The following is a 17,098-nucleotide window of genomic DNA, read 5'->3' as shown; positions in this document are numbered from 1 at the left end:
TCCTTTTCTCCAGCTTAAACCACTCCAGCTCCTTTAGACACTCCAGGCCCTTCACAGGCTTTGTTGCCCTTCTCTGGACTCACTCAAGCACCTTGGTGTCTTTCTTGCAGTGAGTGTCCCAGAACTGGACACAGCACTCGAGGTGTGGCCTCACCAGTGCCGAGTACAGGGGGGCAATCCCTGCCCAGGTCCTGCTGGCCACTCTATTGCTGATACGGGCCAGGTGCCATTGGCCTTCTCAGCCACCTGGGCACACTCTGGCTCATGTTCAGCCGCTGTCAGCCAGCACCTCCAGGTCCTTTTCCTCTGGGCAGCTTCCCACCACTCTGTCCCCAGCCTGTGGTGCTGCCTGGGGTCGTTGTGACTCAAGAGCAGGACCTGGCACTTGGCCTTATTAAACCTCATACAATCGGCCTCAGACCATCGATCCAGCCTGTCCAGATCCCTCTGCAGAGCCCTCCTGCCCTCCAGCAGATCAACACTCCCACCCAACCTGGTGTCATCCAGTAACTGACTGAGGGTGCCCTCGATCCCCTCATCCAAATCATTGATAAAGTTCTGAAACAGGACTGGCCCCCACACTGAGCCCTGGGGAGCCCCAGTGGTGTTCCCAGCTGGATGTAACTTTATTCATCACCACTCTTCGGCCTGGACATCCAGACAGTTTTTAACCCAGCAAAGAATGCACCTGTTCAGGCCATGGGCTGCCAGTTTCTCCAGGAGAATGCTGTGGGAAATGGTGTCAAAGGCTTTACCAAAGTCCAGGTAGAAGATATCATGCACAGCCTTTCCCTCATCCCTAGGCAGGTCACCTGCTTAGAAAAGGAGATCAGGTTGGTCAAGCAGGACCTGCCTTTTATGAACCCATCCTGGCTGGGGCCAATTCCCTGGTTGTGCTGTGTGGTTGCACTGAGGATAATTTGTTCCATAACATTCCCCTGGCACTGAGGTCAGACTGAATGAGGGGAGCCTCACTGTGGCAGCTGCTGGAACTCCTCTTGGAAACGTTTCTCCAGCCAAAAGAACGGCTGAGCAGTGGAGAAGGCATTTCTTGCATGTCCAGAGACAGGGGAGGGACCAGAGACCGGGACTCTCCAGGTCCCAAACGCAGCATGTGAGCAAGAGGCTTTTGCGTGCACTTCGCTTTCCACTGCGGCTGGGTCTTTTGCTTAAATTTAGTGGTTTATTTGGCCTGTGCCCTCCAACCCTCCCTCCGGAGAAACAATTCAAACCGCAGCAGCCCACCGCGGCCGGCGGGAGGGTGCTGTGTGCGGAGCACGCAGGAGCCTGTGGCACCCCTGGGCACCTTCCCTGCGGCTCGGCAGTGGCCGGGCAGCCTCCCCTCAGCGGCACCCGTGCACCTCCACGAGGAGCCGGCTCTGCTCGCACTGTTCGGAGCAGCACCGGCGGAACTCGCAGCTGCAGTGCTGCACCAGCTCCGCCCGGGCCGTGGGGAAGCCGCGGCCGCAGCACCGCAGCTCGCAGCCGTCCGTGGCCAGCCATGTGCGCCTGCACCGGTGTTCCCGGAGGTGCCGGAGATCCCGTGCCGAGGGTCCCGGTCGCAGAACTCCGGGCTGGCCAGCAGGTAGACCAGGACGTGAGCCGTGTAGGGCTTGAAGCGAGAGCTCTTGGGCACCAGGAGCTTGCGGGAACCGACCCGCTTCGGGTAAACCTCCGCTGCCCCCTCAAACTTTTCCTTGAGGACGTTGCCCACCTGGCGGAAGGGAGGCATGACTTTCCAGCAGGTGCGCACCCCGCAGGAGCCCGACACACCATGGCACTTGCACTCCACCTTCATGTGGGCCAGGAGGCCTGTGGAGAAGGAGGCAGCTGCCAGCCAGACCAGGGACACCCTTCCCAACCCCTCCCATGCTGCTGCTGTTCCCCCAACGCTGCGCCCAGGGAGCTGGAGAGCGGGGGCAGGATCGAGAAAGGGAAGAGGAAGGGGAAAGTGAAAGGGCAAAAATGTCTTTTTAAGCCAGGCCAATGTGAACAGAAGGAGATCCACTCTGTGGGAAACAAGATGGTTTGGGTCTGTAAGAGAAATTCCTGAGGCAGAGGGAGGGATGGGGACCTGTTCTGACCTGCGGGGCTGTGGGAGGGGAACACATCTGCCCAGAGGCAGAGGATGTTCAAGGGACCAGATCTGACTGTGGCTCCTGCAGATGTCTTTATTGAAGAGGGGCTGGAGGGGCAGGGAAGCCCTTCGGAGCAGAACAGAGTAAATTTCCTAAATCATAGCTGGGCTCTGTGAGGAAGAGGAGGCTGCACAGAAGTGGGTAGGGGAGGCTGGGACTCCCCTCCACACAGGCAGGAGCCAGCTCAGTGGTGGGCTAGGAAAGGCAGCAGGATGCAGACTCCTCGGGGAACACGAGGCTGCCCTGGAGTGCCTGTTGGGGCATGGGGGCTGGACTGAGCTCTGCCCAGCCAGGGAGAAGCCCCTGCAGCCAGGCTTGCTCCCAGGCCTTGTTCTTGCTCTCACCTTCCTCCCAGCCTCATTGTTGTGCAGGTTCATGAGCACTCAGCTGGAGGAGACACCACGGCTCCTCTCAGGGCTGTCCACGAAGGCCTGAGAGAAGGCAATCCTGTAAGACAGGTTATCAGAACAGCCTGACCACTGGAAACCTGCAGAGGGAAAGCGGCCTTGAGACAAGGAAAGAGAAGCCCTGAGAGGATCTCCCAAAGACCTGTGGAGAATGGAAGTGTCTCCTTCTCTGGTCTGTCTCCCCTATGGACCTTCCCCTCTGCCACCTGTTCCCTGCCACCTCTCTTCCTTCACCTTCAGAGCTGACTCCTCAGACCTTGTGCAGCCACACTTGTGCAGCTCCCTGAGGCTGCAGGCACGGGTCCCAGCAAAAGCAATGCCGGCAGCGGAGATGGCGTGGATGAAAGCAGACTCCTGTGTGCCTGCAGCAGGACAAGAATTGGCACAGAGGGCAAAGGCACTGATGGGGCACAGTGTGGGAAAAGAGGCTGTCACTGTGTGCAGGAAGGATGCATGCAGATGGAGACTGCTCGGGAGGAATAGATGTCAGGATGTTCACCCAGTGCAGCTGCCCCCAAGGCTGGGAGCCAGTAAGTGACACGGCTCTGTGGCAGGGTGGGTGGCGGGGTCGGGGAGAAGATTTACCAGCCTGCAGAGCTGGCACCCAGGATGGTCCAATGGGACCAAAATGCCAAATGTGGCCAAATGGGAAGGAGTTTCTCCAGAATGCTAATACGTGTAAGAGCATTCGGTTCAGTTTGCTCTGTGCTGACAGACAGGCTAGCATCTGGAAGAAGGCGCTGGCCCCTCTGGGGAGGGGTCCTTGCACACTAGCCCAGGAAAGGCTGATGTGTCAAGGGGAAAGTAGGCATGCTGGAGTGACACCACGCTGAGCCTGCCTGCGCCACCTCCCCCTTGCTGACCTTGGATGGTGGCCTTGCTGAAGACCTGCAGCCCCTGCAGGGTGGAGCAGATCCAGCAGTGAGAGTGAAACTGGTGCTGGCACTCGAGGACAGCCAGCTCCGTGCCTCGCTGCACCGCCTCCATGGCTTCCACCTGCCGCCGGCAAACGCGGACCTGCTCTTCCACCAGCCCTGCCAGGCCATCACAGCCCCTGGCGTCCCGGAGGACTGCCTTCAGGGAAGTCTGCTTGGCCAGGGACCTGTGGGGCAGGGCAGAGGTTCAGTTGCAGATGGGCTAGAGCCAGGGCCTTACCTCTGCAGGACTAACCCTCTCTAGCCATATCTTAGAGCAGAAATTGGGCAGGGAAGGGGATGTGGCCATGTTGTCTGTGAATTGGACATTCTTGCTCCACATTCTGGTCTGCACCATCCCTCTCCCTCCACGCTCCCAGAGATGCCCCTTCCGCCATTTGGTTGCCCAGATTCCTTCCTCCACCACCCTGTTCTCACCCTATTTTCTTTGATACAGCACCTCCCTAGGCGGCTTTCCACCCCAGACAGTACAAGCACAAAGCATACTTACAGCCAGGTCACAGCAGCAACGTGCTGCACGTGGATCAGCACCACATACAGCCACACCAGCTCCATCCTGTCTGTGGCAAAACTTCACCACCTTAAGCCCCAGCACAGCAGCTGTCTGAATCCCCCTCCTGTGGCTTCCCACAGCCTCTGCCCAACAGTGGCTTTCACAGCAGCTCCAGCCCAGCCCTGCAAAGCAGGGGTAGTCCCAGCCCTGGGCAGTGGCCGTGGGCTGTCTGGGTGTGCCTGCCAGCATCCGAGACCCTGTAGCCCGCAGAACCCTGCTGGGCTGGCCTTGCGAGGTTGTCCACACCAGTGCTACAGCTCGGGCAGCACGGTGGGAGAGCTCTGAGCTTGGGCTCTGGGGTGGGCATCCGTCACGAGGAGCTCACATGGATGGGGACAGCGTCTGTGTCACACCCATGGCCTGTGCCATCCTGTCAGCAGATGGTGTGGTTGTCTTCCTCCACAGCCCAGTCACTTCTTCAGCAGGAAGCAGCCCAAGACCCGCTCAGCAGCAGACAGAGCCGTCCACACAAGAAGAACCCAGCAGCACTAAGCAGCTGCTGCCAGACCCACCAGCTCATCACCGCTTTGTCACCATGCCCTTTGGGGAGACAGAGAGTCTCCCTGCAGTGGCAGCTCATGGGAGCAGAGGGGAAGACCTGCTGCCTCCCTCATCCGCATCCACTGTTCTTGAAGACACTCCCTCATGTGCCTCCTCCAGGCTGGAGATTATTCTTTTCTACCCTGCAGCCCATGTAGCTACAGCAAACAGACACAGCCCAGCTGCTCAGTGGCTCTCTTAACTCTTTCCCTGGCAGGTCTCCCTTCACCTCCCTCATTTTCTTCCCCATGGACTGACTGTCCTTCCCCAAACTCAGTCCTTGCCCTTCTCCTAGGAGGCACAATGGGGTGGCTGTCCCCCTTCTCAGTGGGTAGCCTTTTCCTAAGAACCCCTGTGTGACCAGGGAGCTGAAATGTCCCGGGACAAAAGCTTGCCATTCCCCCAGCCAACATGGGAAGTGCCAGCTGTTCCCACCGCCTTGGAAGGTAAAACTCCTCTGCAGCCACAGGTTTCTGCTCTTCCTGTCTGAATCATTCAGAAAGTGAAGCAGGGCTGTTCTGGCCCTCCTGTGGTTCTTCCATAAAGGGATTCACCCCTTTGCTGTGCTCTGCCGCATTTTCCAGCACAAAGAGGTCTGAAGAGCACTGGTGTTTATCAGTCATCCTTTCAAACCTGAGCAGCCTCTCACTTGTAGCACGCATTTCACCTCTCTCCTTGCCTTCCCAGCTCCCTGCATCCCTCCTCCTGTTGGGTCCCTGCTCCTGCTTTCCGGAGCCAGCACTCCAAGGTGGCAGGCATGTTGGGATCTGCAGCATCGGGGTGTAGCCTCCAACACACACCCCAGTAATCTGGTCTTACCTGCTGCTCACTCAGACTGTGGTGAGGAAATGCCGGGGGTTGAGCTGCTCTTCCCCATGAGCTGAGCCTCCAAGAGACAGTGAGGGGCAAACATGTGAGCCCACCTGGCTGAGGGGACACAGAGTTCGTGGGCTGATGCACCGAGACCCGGGGAGGTGAGTGAACTTGGCTAGGTAAGGATGCTGTGGGGCTCACGGGCTGGGCTGAGTGCCACTGCGTCCTCATCTTCTCACGCATGGAAAAGCCAGGACTGCCGGGCTCAGCCAGGTGTGTGCTCATGTGTGTGAGGGGTGAGGGCTGCAGGGGAGGGGGAAGTTCCCGCAGAATGTGTCAGACACTCCTCAGGCAAAGGACACCCCCCGTGGCATATCTGCAAGCTTTTATCAGTAGCAACGCCTTGACGGGAACTGAAGAGACACAAAAAGCCGTGAGAACAAAGATCCCAGCAACTAGCAAGTGAGAAAGGAGGTCTGGTTAAAAAAGAGAGGCACTGAAAAGAAGCAGGGTGAGCTCAGTGGTTCGGTGCTATTGTACCCTCCAAGGATTTATGAGTAGCAGGAACATATATCCCTTGGTGTGTCATTCCCTGGAATGAGGAGTCAGTTACAGCAGAACAAGGGAGGCAGGGAGTGAGAAAGTCAAACACCAGCAGGCAGAGGAGCCAGGCAAGGGCTGCAGAGAAAGGGAGCCCACAGCAACTTCCCAGGGCAGCTTTTCCTGGGTCAGGACGACAGTGGGATTAGGAGCGTCTCCATGACTCGTGTCTTCTTCCAGGTGTGCTGAGGCTGGCAAAGCAGGAATAGGACTCGAAGCAACAGAGTGCCAGATGGGCTCTGCACAAGGTCAGCTCCCTTCCCAGCTCCACGTGGCAGTGCCAGGTCACAGATGTCCTGGTAGCTCAGCCCTTGTACTTTCATAGCGCTGCGCCTCCTGTGGTCTTGAACGCCAGGGACCGACGTTTGTGGCAAACATGCCTTTGCTTGCCACAGACAATGACACCTCTTCGGAGCCTGGTTCTTTTTGGGACCCTGCCACGTGCCAGCAGTGCGCAGCTGGGCCCCCAGGCAGGGGTTTCATCCCAAAGCCCCCAAGCCCATGGGAGTGACAGGACTCCAAGTCTTTGTGCTGGCTAGCAATTAAATCAACTTTGCTCTCACTTCCCGTATTTCACTTCTACCTCCTGTTTAGCAATATTTTGGGGAGAGGGATGTTTTGTTTTTCCCCCGTCAGTCCTGAGGGTGGCTGAGTTAGCAAGACAAGCAAGTATTTGGCACTATGACCCAGGGCAGGTCTCCTCAGTTGCAAGGACACCTGGGTGCTGCTTCTCTCATGATTGCATTTGCTGTTGTAGGATGTGGTTTAGCTTATCAGCCTTTGATAACAAAGTTCATGCTTTGTAGGCAGGCAGAAGTGCATCAGGAAGTGAGAAAGGAGAAGAGACAAACTGTAGCATGCCAGATGTAGGATCAGCCGTAGCGCAATAGGGGACAGCTGTGATTTGGATGAAGAGCCTGCCTGGTTCTGTTTTGATCCAAGCTGCTTTGTAGGTTTGGTGTACGGATTGAGACCTCTGCAGTGGGAGCAATCACCAACCAGCAAGCTGGCATCCACGCTTGGCTCTTCTCCAGCAGTGAGGTAAGGCACACGGAACATCTGGAGAGCCGGATGGTTGGGCATCTTGGGCACCGGCCCCGTGAGCCGCTGTGCACGTGCTGCCAGACCTGACCACGGGGCACTGGGGGACATCTGCCCCTCTTCAGTTGCCCCGTGGGCCTAGAGGTGCAAGGCACAGCTCTGTGTTTGTTCAGACTGAGGCTTTCTTTGGGATCCTGTGACATTAAAAGCATGGGCAGCCTGCAGAGCTTACTTGCCAAGGTGCCCACAAAGGGAACCTTCTTCCACGGGACTCTCAGGAGATGAAGGGGGGTAACATCTCTAAAGAGTAGGCAATAGGAATGTGATCAAACCTCATGAGTTAAAGACAGAGGTCCCAGCTTTTATATCATGTATCTCTTATAAAAAACAAGCCATCCTAAGTCTTGAATGTCTTCGAGGTTCTAATCATCACAAAAATCTAATTTCTTGAGTAGGAAAAAAGATGAAAAGTGGGGCTTAAATATCACCAACAGTAGGTAAAAAGCATCCACGTGTATGAAAAAAAATTTATCCCAATTTCTAGGGTAAAGTCGGGTGGGTTTTCTGAGGTTTGAAACATTTTTGTTGTTTCCTCTTTGGTTTCAAATTAAGTAAACGAGTTCATAGCTCACGTAGTTTGTGTTTTAAGTTCTGCACCCCAACGCCATATTTGCTCTCTGCATCCTCACAGTAGCCCCAAAACTCCCCATGATTTTAGTGACAAGCCACTCGTGGAAACACTGACCCTGCAGCATGCTCAGCAGTATTTTTCTAGCTTTCTTTTTCCACCTCATTTCTCAGATTCTTCATCATTTTTGTAGTGCTCAGAGGCAGTGACTCCCAGTAAGACAGAGCCAGGAGAGAGAATTCCCAGGACCAGGCCACAAGATGCCAGGCACACATCCCATCTCAGGGCATGCCTGCCTGTTCTGGCCGCTGTGTGCAAGTGCATCTAGGCCTTCTCACCCCCAAAAGAAAAAAATTCAAAACCCCATGTATTTTGCAAGTCACAGTCTTGGCACTTGATGGTATTCAGGGGCTCAGATTGAAGAGGCAAAAAAATGCTTCCTCCACCTTCTGGGACACATAAGGTCAGTCACCGAACAGAAAGCTTCTTCAGGATTTAAAGAGAGCATTTTGTTGTGAGGAAGGGGATTATTCAGCTGTGGAACCGCTGCCTCCTTACACAGCTGGTGGCTTGAGACCTCTTGGCAGCTTTTGTGCAATGAGTGCTTGGGGTTCTTTTAGAGGCAGCCACAAGGAAGATGCCCTTTGACTCTCCAATATTAACCAACAAGGACAGTCGGTGTCCCTGCTGCCAGCCTGCTTTACCCACCCACAGCTTTCCTTTTTAGAGAAGGACAGTCAAAGCAGGACCTCCAGAGCTCACTGGAGAAACTCTCTGCTCCCACAGCTTCATCTTTCCAGTGGCTGTGTCTGCATACATCTCATTTCAGGTTTTGGTCATGGTATCTGTCACAGCAAGTCTGAGACTATCAGCTTAGCTTCCATACCAACACCACAGCAGATTCTTTCTTTCGTGTTTCCATCTACCCACCAAAAAAAAAATCCCCTCAAAACCACCCATCTATTTTCTGCTCTCAGTGATCTTTGCTGCCAGTTTAGAACTGTGTTGTTCACTGTCTTGAAGGCTGAAAGGCTGGAGTATGTAAGGAAAGACCACTCCAAAAAGAAAGAATAGGTGATAGTGGGCAAAAAAAAATGAACAGGTTTCTTTCACTGGTATTCATGGCATGAAAGCCTGGGAGATTTCCACAGCAGAAACTCTCTTTACGGAAAAATTCATCAAAGGACTGTCTCTGGTCAAACAGTAGTAGGATCAGCCACAGAGCAGCAAGATGAACTAAACCATGTCTAAAACCACACAGCTCCTACCCCAGAGGTCCGAAAATAACTGAAGGGTGGAAGACCTGACTAATTGTGCTATAGAAACATCTGCTTAAAACAGCTCTTAAAGGCAGACTCAATTTAAGAAAAGGCTCTTGGGGGGTTTCAGACCAGGGAGCTTGATGTTTTTGCTGAACAAATTAGTAGAAGCTATAATAAAGGAAAAAATCAATTGGCATAGTCACATCTAATTACTGGGGAAAAGTCATCATGGCTTTTAAAAGGGACGCTGTGCCACAGTCCTTCCTTAAAGGACTCTATAAGCATGTGAACAGTGGCCCAGGTGGATTTCCAGAAGGCTTTCAAAGGCAGTCTCACCAATCGCACTTAAAAAAATTTAAAGAAAATGTTCCTACCTGGATGAAAAGTGCCTAAAAGAAGGGACAGAGAAAGAAGGCAAATGGTTGTTTTTCTCAGTGGAGTTATAAGACACCTGTGCTGGGGCTTGGACTGTTTGACTTATTCATGAGGGATGAATAATAAAATAAAAAATCTGTTGGAGACATAAAATTATTCAAGTTAAAAAAGATGAGGTTTGGCTGCAAAGAACTGCAGAGATTAAGAGAAGTGTGAGTGACTGGACTTAAACTAACAGCTGAGATTTTATCTAGTGAAGTGATGGGAGAAAGCAAACTGAACTGACCATTACCACTTGCAAATGAGATCTACACCTACGCAGCTCAGTGCATCCACATTATCAGCACCGTGTGTTTTCAGCACCCCAGCACAGGGCTCACAACAGCTCTAGCAGAAGTGGAAAGGTGCTGAGAAGGGCAACAAGGATGTTCCAAAGTACATAACCACTTCTCTGCAAGGAAAAACTACGAAGACAGGGACCCTTTAGCCTAAAAAAGAAAGCCCAAAAAAACCCAGGTTACTGAGTGGGAATAGGGTAGATGTTTATAATATTATCAGCCATGAAATGAAGGTGAATAGGGCTGTTTTCTGCCCTGTCTCTTCCAGCACTAAAGCTAAGAACTGAATCTAGCAGGTGGTGAATCAAAGATGGGTACATGGAAGTGATTCTTCACCTGAGGCACAAGTAAGCTGTGGAACTCCTTGGCACTCCTGTCACTGGATGATGTAGATGGTAAATTTTACATCAACTCAAAAAGTAACTGAAAAAAAAAGTGAAATAAAAGATCCCTGAGGGCTACTGAATACAACTAGGTCACCTGTGGCTCAGGAAATTCCTGGGCTACAATTTATGCTGGCAACAGGAAGACAACTTGAGGCAGTGTAACTACATGATCTGACTGTTCTTAACATAATCCCTTCACCATCCACAATTTGAGATGGAATACTAGTTGTAGATAGCCTCATACAGCATGGACTGTGCTGACATATTATATTCTCTAGATTTGTTAATTGAATACCTCTGGGAAGCTTGAAAAAACACATCTGTAGAGATAAGTCCTTTTCACCTGACATCTGGCCGGTCTGAGTACATGTGTTACAGCAGGTCGTGGTCAGTCGCTGAGTCTCAGTCTCAGTAACTTTGTAATAATAATAACAAAGGTCTGACCAGTCTGTTCAGTCTGCAGTTCATTGCAGGGTTTTGGCTCTCACAAAAGCTGACATATTCTCATAGATTTATAGAATCACAGAGTGTTCTGAGTTGGAAGGGACCCACAAGGGTCATCAAGTCCAACTCCTGGCCCTGCACAGGACACACAAAGAATCACACCATGTGCCTGAGAGCGTTGTCCAAACACGTCTTGAGCTCTGTCAGGCTTGGTGCTGTGACCACTGCCCTAGGTAGCCTGTTCCAGTGCTCAGCCATCCTCTGGATGAGGAACCTTTTCTTGATATCCAACCTAAACCTCCCCTGATACAACTTCAGGCCATTCCCTCGGGTCCTGTCAGTGGTCACCACAGAGAAGAGATCAGTGCCTGCCTCTCTTCTTCCCCTCATGAGGAAGTTGTAGGCCATGATGAGGTTTCCTCTCAGTCTCCTCCAGGCTGAACAGACCAAGTGCCCTCAGCCGCTCCTCATATGGTTTCCCCTTAAGGCCCTTCACCATCCTCGTGGCCTTCCTTTGGACACTCTCTAATAGCTCAATGTCTTTTTTATATTGTGGTGCCTAAAACTGCACACAGGACCCAAGGTGAGGCTTCCCCTGTGCAGAGCAGAGCAGAGCAGGACAATCACCTCCTTTGACCATTGGCAATGCTTCTCCTTGAGATTTTTTGAATTGAAACATTTCACTTGAAACCAACAACATTCTTGCACTTTTGCCTTGTCAGTTTATCTTATACTTCACACTTGCACAAGACTTCACACAAAGTATTCACCCACCAGGAAGGCTAGAATCCACTCAGATATAGCTTGATAAACCAGCAGAAGTTTCTCTAAGAAACTTGTCTTGATGATGGACCTGCCCAACAACACAAAAGGATGGGCAAGTTGGTAGCTGTCTATACTTTTGTAGTAGGTTTCCACTTCCGTTGTTTAACATGTTGTTACCAGAATGATTCTCTTCCTTTCTGTGAGGTCAGGACACTCTACTGTCTGCAGCAGATTCTCTCTGGATCTGTGCATTGCCACACAATGCCATCCAGAGGGTCTGACATGCTCGTTGTGCCTGTCAAGTTGCTGAGTAATATCAACTTCATATAAAGATATTCTCTAGGCAGAAAATTCTGCTTTCCTTTTGAAGTATATCACAATCTACATGGACCCTGTGAGGGAGTCCCTATGTGACCCCTGCAAACAACTGTGGGGAACTGTGTCACACCAATCCCTGCTCCAGTGTGAGTCCCTTCCACAGGGTGCAGTCCTTCAGGAATAGACTGTTCCAGCATGGGTTCACTGTGGTCTTCTCCAGGAACAACAGAGGAAATTTGCTCCAGTGCCTGGAGCACCTCATTCCCCTCCATCTTCACTGACCTTGGTGTCTGCAGGGCTGTTTCTATCACATATTCTCACTCCTCTTCTCTGGCTGCAATTGTTGTCTCACAGTAACTTTTTCCCTTTCATTATCCCAGAGGTGCTACCACCATCACTGATGGGCTCAGCCTCAGCCAGTGGCAGGTCCACCCTGGCACTAGCTGTGTCAGACACAGAGGAGGTTTCTGGCACACTCTCACAGAACCACACCTGTAGCCCTCCCAGCTACCAAAACCTCGCCATGCAAACCCAGTGGAGGGATGTTGCTATTATGTCACCGGGAGCCTTCTCTTGTCCAGCTGAACAAGACCAGTTCCCTCAGCATCTCCTCATGCTGCAAGCACTCCTGCCCTCAGACCATTCTGGTGGCCTTCCACTGGGCTCACTCCAGCTGATCAGTGTTTGGACAGTGCTGCTAGTTAGTACCTAGAGTGGTTACCAGCCTCATGTTCATCCACATGAATCCCATAGCTCTTCCTTTTTCATTGTGCTCCCTTCCGTGGCTGTGCTGCTCTGTGTTTGTGGGACATGGTCTGCTTCAAGCTTTAGGGTGTTACAAGCAGCAGAATGAAGACCTGTAATCCACTGGTCCCAAGCAAGTAAGGACACCAAAGGAACTGTATGAATGTGAGCAACATAAGGAACTCAAAGTCACTGGGACTGAGGTCCGTGTGTGTTGTTTCACGTAACAAAAGGAGCTTGGGTGGAGTCAGGTCTAACTGTACTGTAATTTTTTTTATCTGAAATGGATGTACAAAGTCCTGTTTCTCTGATATAAAACAGTACTACGCAGTTTTTATTTTAAGTTCCTTCCCGTCAGCATTTTTCCTTCAAATGCTGCTCTCTTCTTTTTCTTTCTCTTTCTCTGGAGCTGCCTCAGCTACTTCCCCTGTGTGCTTGTGGTGTCCCTTTCTTGTATTCATGTGCTCTCAGCAGTGATCAAGGCAAAGTGCATTTTCTGGGGCTGAGTGATAAATGATTCTGTACAACAACCACCTTCTCTGAGCTCTGTCTTCTTCTGCCATGTAATTACTCACTTTTCCAGTGTTCATTTTCCTTCGTCTTTTGGTTTCTTTGAGAGTTCTTGCTGCAGAAGCCACCATGGTGGGATTTTAACATTTCAAGAGATTTCCTTCTCTAACTTAAACTTTTCTGTCTTGGTCTTTCACTCTGACCAGGAATTGTACTGACAGCTGGCAATGATTCTCCATCTCCTTAGCACCTCATAACCACTGGAAAGAATTGCTGAACTAGAGGCAGAAGCAGACTCTACATTACCATCCCTGCCAGATGACCACAGATCCGCAATCCAAAGCAGTGCCAGCCAAGAGAGACATTGCCCATCTACCTCCCAGCTGCAGATGACTGGAATGCCCTGCCCGTGGCTCCTTAGAGGGGAATGACTTCTCTCGGTGCTCTTTGTGCCTCCTTAGCCCACAACAGGCTCAGCCATCTCAGTGAGACCATCCCCTGATCCATGCTGGGCATGTCAGAGTCCAGTACATCCAATACATCCAATACGTCCAATGCATTGCAGACATGCAAGGATTACACCTTCAACCACCACCTCCTCATGCCTGGCTACACCCTGATATTCATCACAGGCTTGATACTGAATGTGATGGCCCTATGGATATTCGTCCGATACCTGCGCCTGAAGTCTGTAGTGATGATCTACATGTTAAACCTGGCCATAAGTGACCTCAGCTTCACACTCCCTCTGCCCCTGCGACTCTACTACTATTCCAACCACCACTGGCCCTTTGGCAGCATCCTGTGCCAGGTCTCTGGCTCAGTCTTCCAGATCAACATGTACGGTAGCTGCCTCTTCCTCATGTGCATCAACCTGGATCGCTACATTGCCATTGTTCACCCACTTCGCTGGCGGCATCTGCGGCGCCCCAAGGTGGCCAAGCTCCTCTGCCTGCTTGTCTGGGTTGTGATCTTCATGGGCTCCATCCCCACAGCCATAGTCCACAAGCAAAACCACTGTAAAGTACGGAACCAGACCATTTATCTGTGCTTTGAAAGCTTTAGCGACAACATGTGGCAGAATAACCTCTTCCCCCTGGTAATCCTGGCTGAAATCTTGGGGTTTCTCCTGCCTCTCAGCTCTGTGACATACTGCTCGATTCGGATCTTTCAGGAGCTCTGCCAGCCCAGCCAGACAAAGACCCTGAGACAGCAGAAGACTGTGCGTCTCCTCTTGGTCAATCTGGTCATCTTCATCATCTGCTTTGTGCCCTACAACACTACCCTGGCAGTTTATGGCATGATAAAGGCCCGGGTGATGAAGGTTGAGAAAGATACCCAGGCCTCCGTGCGCCAAGCGCTAATTATAACGATGATGTTGGCCAGCATGAACTGCACGCTGGACCCCTTGATCTACTACTTTAGCACCGAGGGTTTCCGGAACACCTTCAAGAAACTGCGGCGGGGACAAGCCTGGGACTCAGAGATGGGGACACTTAAGCATCAGATTGTGGAGAGTAAGTCAAGCCGAGACCACGCGGTCTCCAAAGTAAAACTGTTCCCATCTGAAAACTTTATCCGTCCCAACGAATCTTCGCCATCACTTCCTACTGCAGTATTTCTGAACGGCCCTATCGAGGACTCGGAAATTTAAGCCCAGGAAAGCCATACCACCGCAGAGCCACCCATGCAATAACTACAGCAAGCCTATGGGATACAGCAAGCTGTCTGAGGGAGCACGGCAGGCTGTCTGTGGGTGAACGTGATGATGCAAAGCTGAAGGGTGAAAGGTTGTTTTGAATAAACAGAGGTGCCTTGGTGACATGGTCAAACCTGACTCTTTTGGTACAGGAAACACAGTGGGGGACAAGGATTTAAAACCAACTTAGTGTGTCTAGGTCCGGCCAGTATTAATTCCTATAGCAAGTCCATCCTGTCTGAGTAGCTCCTGGCTGCACTGCAGCGTGAGGCAGTTCTGGGGATCATCAGAACACAGATATGGTACTCACTGCTGACAAAGTGAACTTACTGGCAATGGCTGAAGGAAACCTTTGACCAGATGTTTCAATTTGAGTCATAGATCCAGCTCAGGACATCTAAATGAGTAGCTTAATTTTCCAAAAGAACTGAAGCATTTAGCAAGCTTTGATGGGGTCAAGGATAATAGCTGAGTTTTCAGTAATCTTGCAGAAAATAAGTTCCTAATTGTATAGAAAATCACAGACCTTAGCAAAACAATCTTCAGGAGGTATGTCAAATGTGCAGCTGTACACACACATGTGGCACAATGGCTATACATTTACCTAAAGCAAAATGGCTTGGGAAATGCTAGCATACTTTAAAAACTGCATTCTCAATGGCCCCAGAAAAAAAGAGAGGATACCAATATTGTCCCTGTGTCAGAAGCTCATGCTGACATTAGTGCTTTGCACTCTCTTGTTGCTGGGCCCTATATAGGATGATTGATTTCAGGTCTGAGTGATTTTCACTGTTGAAAAGAAATGATGTCACAGGATGAGGCTGCAGTGAAATGTATTTGCTTGCACTGTTTGTACATGTTTTTCCAGTCTGCACTGTATGTGAAAGCCCTATAAATCTTCCCAGAAGCGAGATCCAGCTGTACGTAGGCAGTGCCAGAAGCCCCAGTTTTTCACTCCTGCTGATGGCCAAGGGTTGCCTTTCCAATTGCACTGCAAAACAGCCTCTCTGTGGCTTCCAGCAGGTCTCAGGCTGTTCTGGAGTGGATCCATTACGGTGGTTTGGTTTTGGTTTTTTTAATGTTAAAGGAAAGGTCAGGGAAAGTGACAAGAAATGCAGCCCAAAGTGCTAGATTTTATAGTTTTTAGACTTCTCAATAAGCAATAAATCCGGTTTCAAGTTCCTACCTCATGACTGCTGTGGGAATAAACGTATTGTAATACATCACGGGTTTGTGTTAGGAGATACTGCATTTTAAATCCATTTTTCCAGTCTCCCTTGAAGATTCTCTCTTTCACTATACACAGCTGCCGAAGCAGGTCTTCAAGAAGACCTGTAGAAGATGATGAGCCTCTCCACAGAGACATCCTTGTGTCACAGCCTGCCTGTGAGACATATGCCCTAGGCAAGCCAGCTCTGTCCCCTTGCTCAGCCCATGCATCACCAGCAGACAAGCCTTGAAATCCATCTGCAGATGAAGAACATTAAATGGCGCCCAAGAGATGCAGGGAGAGAGGTGGAAGAGGGCTTGCAGGGCAGTAGGTATTTCTATTTTTAAAACTCAGGATTACCATGAATCCTTTGTGACATAGTGCAGCTGGAGAGGAAACAGAGCTGTGTGCATCTCTTCTGCTACCTTTTTCTCCTGGGATTTATGGGATAACAGAGTGATATTACAGCAGATGCACTGCTGTCCATTTTCAAACTTTCCTCCATCTTCCTCCTTCCTAGACCCCTTTCCTTGTCCCTGTACCTCTGGTCCTTTCTCCTTTTCCCTAAACTAATGCACCATGCACCTAAGCATCAACACAATGCCTTCACAGCTATGTTTTCCTCCCTGCCCAAAGAAGCTGGTTTTTTGTTTCCTTTTAACTTGGCTAGAGTGCTGTTACAAGTTCACAGAGGGATTCAAGTGGGAAGGGACCCCTGGAGGTCTCTAGCCAGACTGCCTGCTCACAGCAGGTTGCTGGGGGCAGTGAGGGCTGACAACTCCCTAAAGGAATATAAGAGCTGAGATCCAGGTGTGTAACAAGGCAGGCAGAGGAAGAGCCTTAGCCAGCAAGGGAAAGCATCTGAGCAAGGGGACAAAGGCAGGTATAGGCAGATAGGTGGGTTCAGCTGAGAATCCAGACCATCAGACAAGCTTGTGGTGATGAGGCAGGTCCAAGGTCCAACTAAGAAGTCAAGTCAGCATCAGGATCAGGTCTGGAGGCAGGAACCAGGGTGAGCCACCATCCAGAGATTGCCTGACAAGTCCATCATGACAAGGCAGGACTTGGGTCAAGCCAGGAATCATATCCACGGGTCTAGATCCACTGAGTGCATGGTCAGGCACAGGCCAGACTCCTCAGACAGGAGCCAAGGGCAAGAGCACCAGCTTAAAAGCATCTCCTGGGGCAGGGGGTCAGTCCTGGCGGAGTCTCCAGCAGAGCTTTCTGGAAACTCTCCCCAAAATCATCAGAGGGAAGAGGCTGAGCTCCACTGCCTCTGACCTGTCCCCAAGCTTGTACAGCCAAAGCCCCAGGAGCAGAGAAGATGTACTTGGGACCCCAAGGTAGTTCAGGTTGCTCAGAGCCTTGTCCAGGTGTGTTCTGAGCACCTCC

General features: G+C 51.2%; 2 protein-coding genes across 12 annotated transcripts; one reads left to right on the top strand and one right to left on the bottom strand.

Moving 5' to 3' along the window:
* Positions 1 to 340: 340 nt before the first annotated feature.
* On the bottom strand, positions 341 to 3,667 carry LOC121666192 (protein Wnt-4-like; the record flags this gene model as incomplete). The annotated part of the gene is given in 6 exon segments (XM_042031401.1): positions 341 to 1,520; positions 1,523 to 1,812; positions 2,248 to 2,625; positions 2,780 to 2,806; positions 2,809 to 2,907; positions 3,409 to 3,667. Coding segments are annotated over 6 exon segments (1,230 nt in total), but the record flags the coding sequence as incomplete, so codon positions are not given.
* A 1,731-nt stretch (positions 3,668 to 5,398) lies between these two features.
* Positions 5,399 to 14,619, top strand: LPAR5 (lysophosphatidic acid receptor 5). 11 transcript variants are annotated; one of them, XM_042031263.1, is made up of 5 exons: positions 5,399 to 5,547; positions 6,167 to 6,234; positions 6,793 to 7,027; positions 9,899 to 9,977; positions 13,004 to 14,619. In XM_042031263.1, exon 5 carries the CDS (start codon positions 13,303 to 13,305, stop codon positions 14,449 to 14,451), a length of 1,149 nt encoding a protein of 382 aa, XP_041887197.1. In that variant the 5' UTR covers positions 5,399 to 5,547; positions 6,167 to 6,234; positions 6,793 to 7,027; positions 9,899 to 9,977; positions 13,004 to 13,302; the 3' UTR covers positions 14,452 to 14,619. The 11 variants fall into 11 exon arrangements, with proteins under 11 accessions (XP_041887197.1, XP_041887198.1, XP_041887194.1 ...); XM_042031264.1 differs by lacking the exon at positions 9,899 to 9,977 and having other exon boundaries at positions 6,940 to 7,027; XM_042031260.1 differs by lacking the exon at positions 9,899 to 9,977 and having other exon boundaries at positions 6,797 to 7,027.
* Positions 14,620 to 17,098: the final 2,479 nt, after the last annotated feature.

Source organism: Corvus kubaryi, unplaced genomic scaffold, assembly GCF_017639235.1.
Source record: "Corvus kubaryi isolate FWS band 111438036 unplaced genomic scaffold, C.kubaryi_AGA036_p1.0 37341, whole genome shotgun sequence".
NCBI classification, from domain to species: Eukaryota; Metazoa; Chordata; class Aves; order Passeriformes; family Corvidae; genus Corvus; species Corvus kubaryi.
This window is presented reverse-complemented; position numbering and strand designations above follow the sequence as displayed.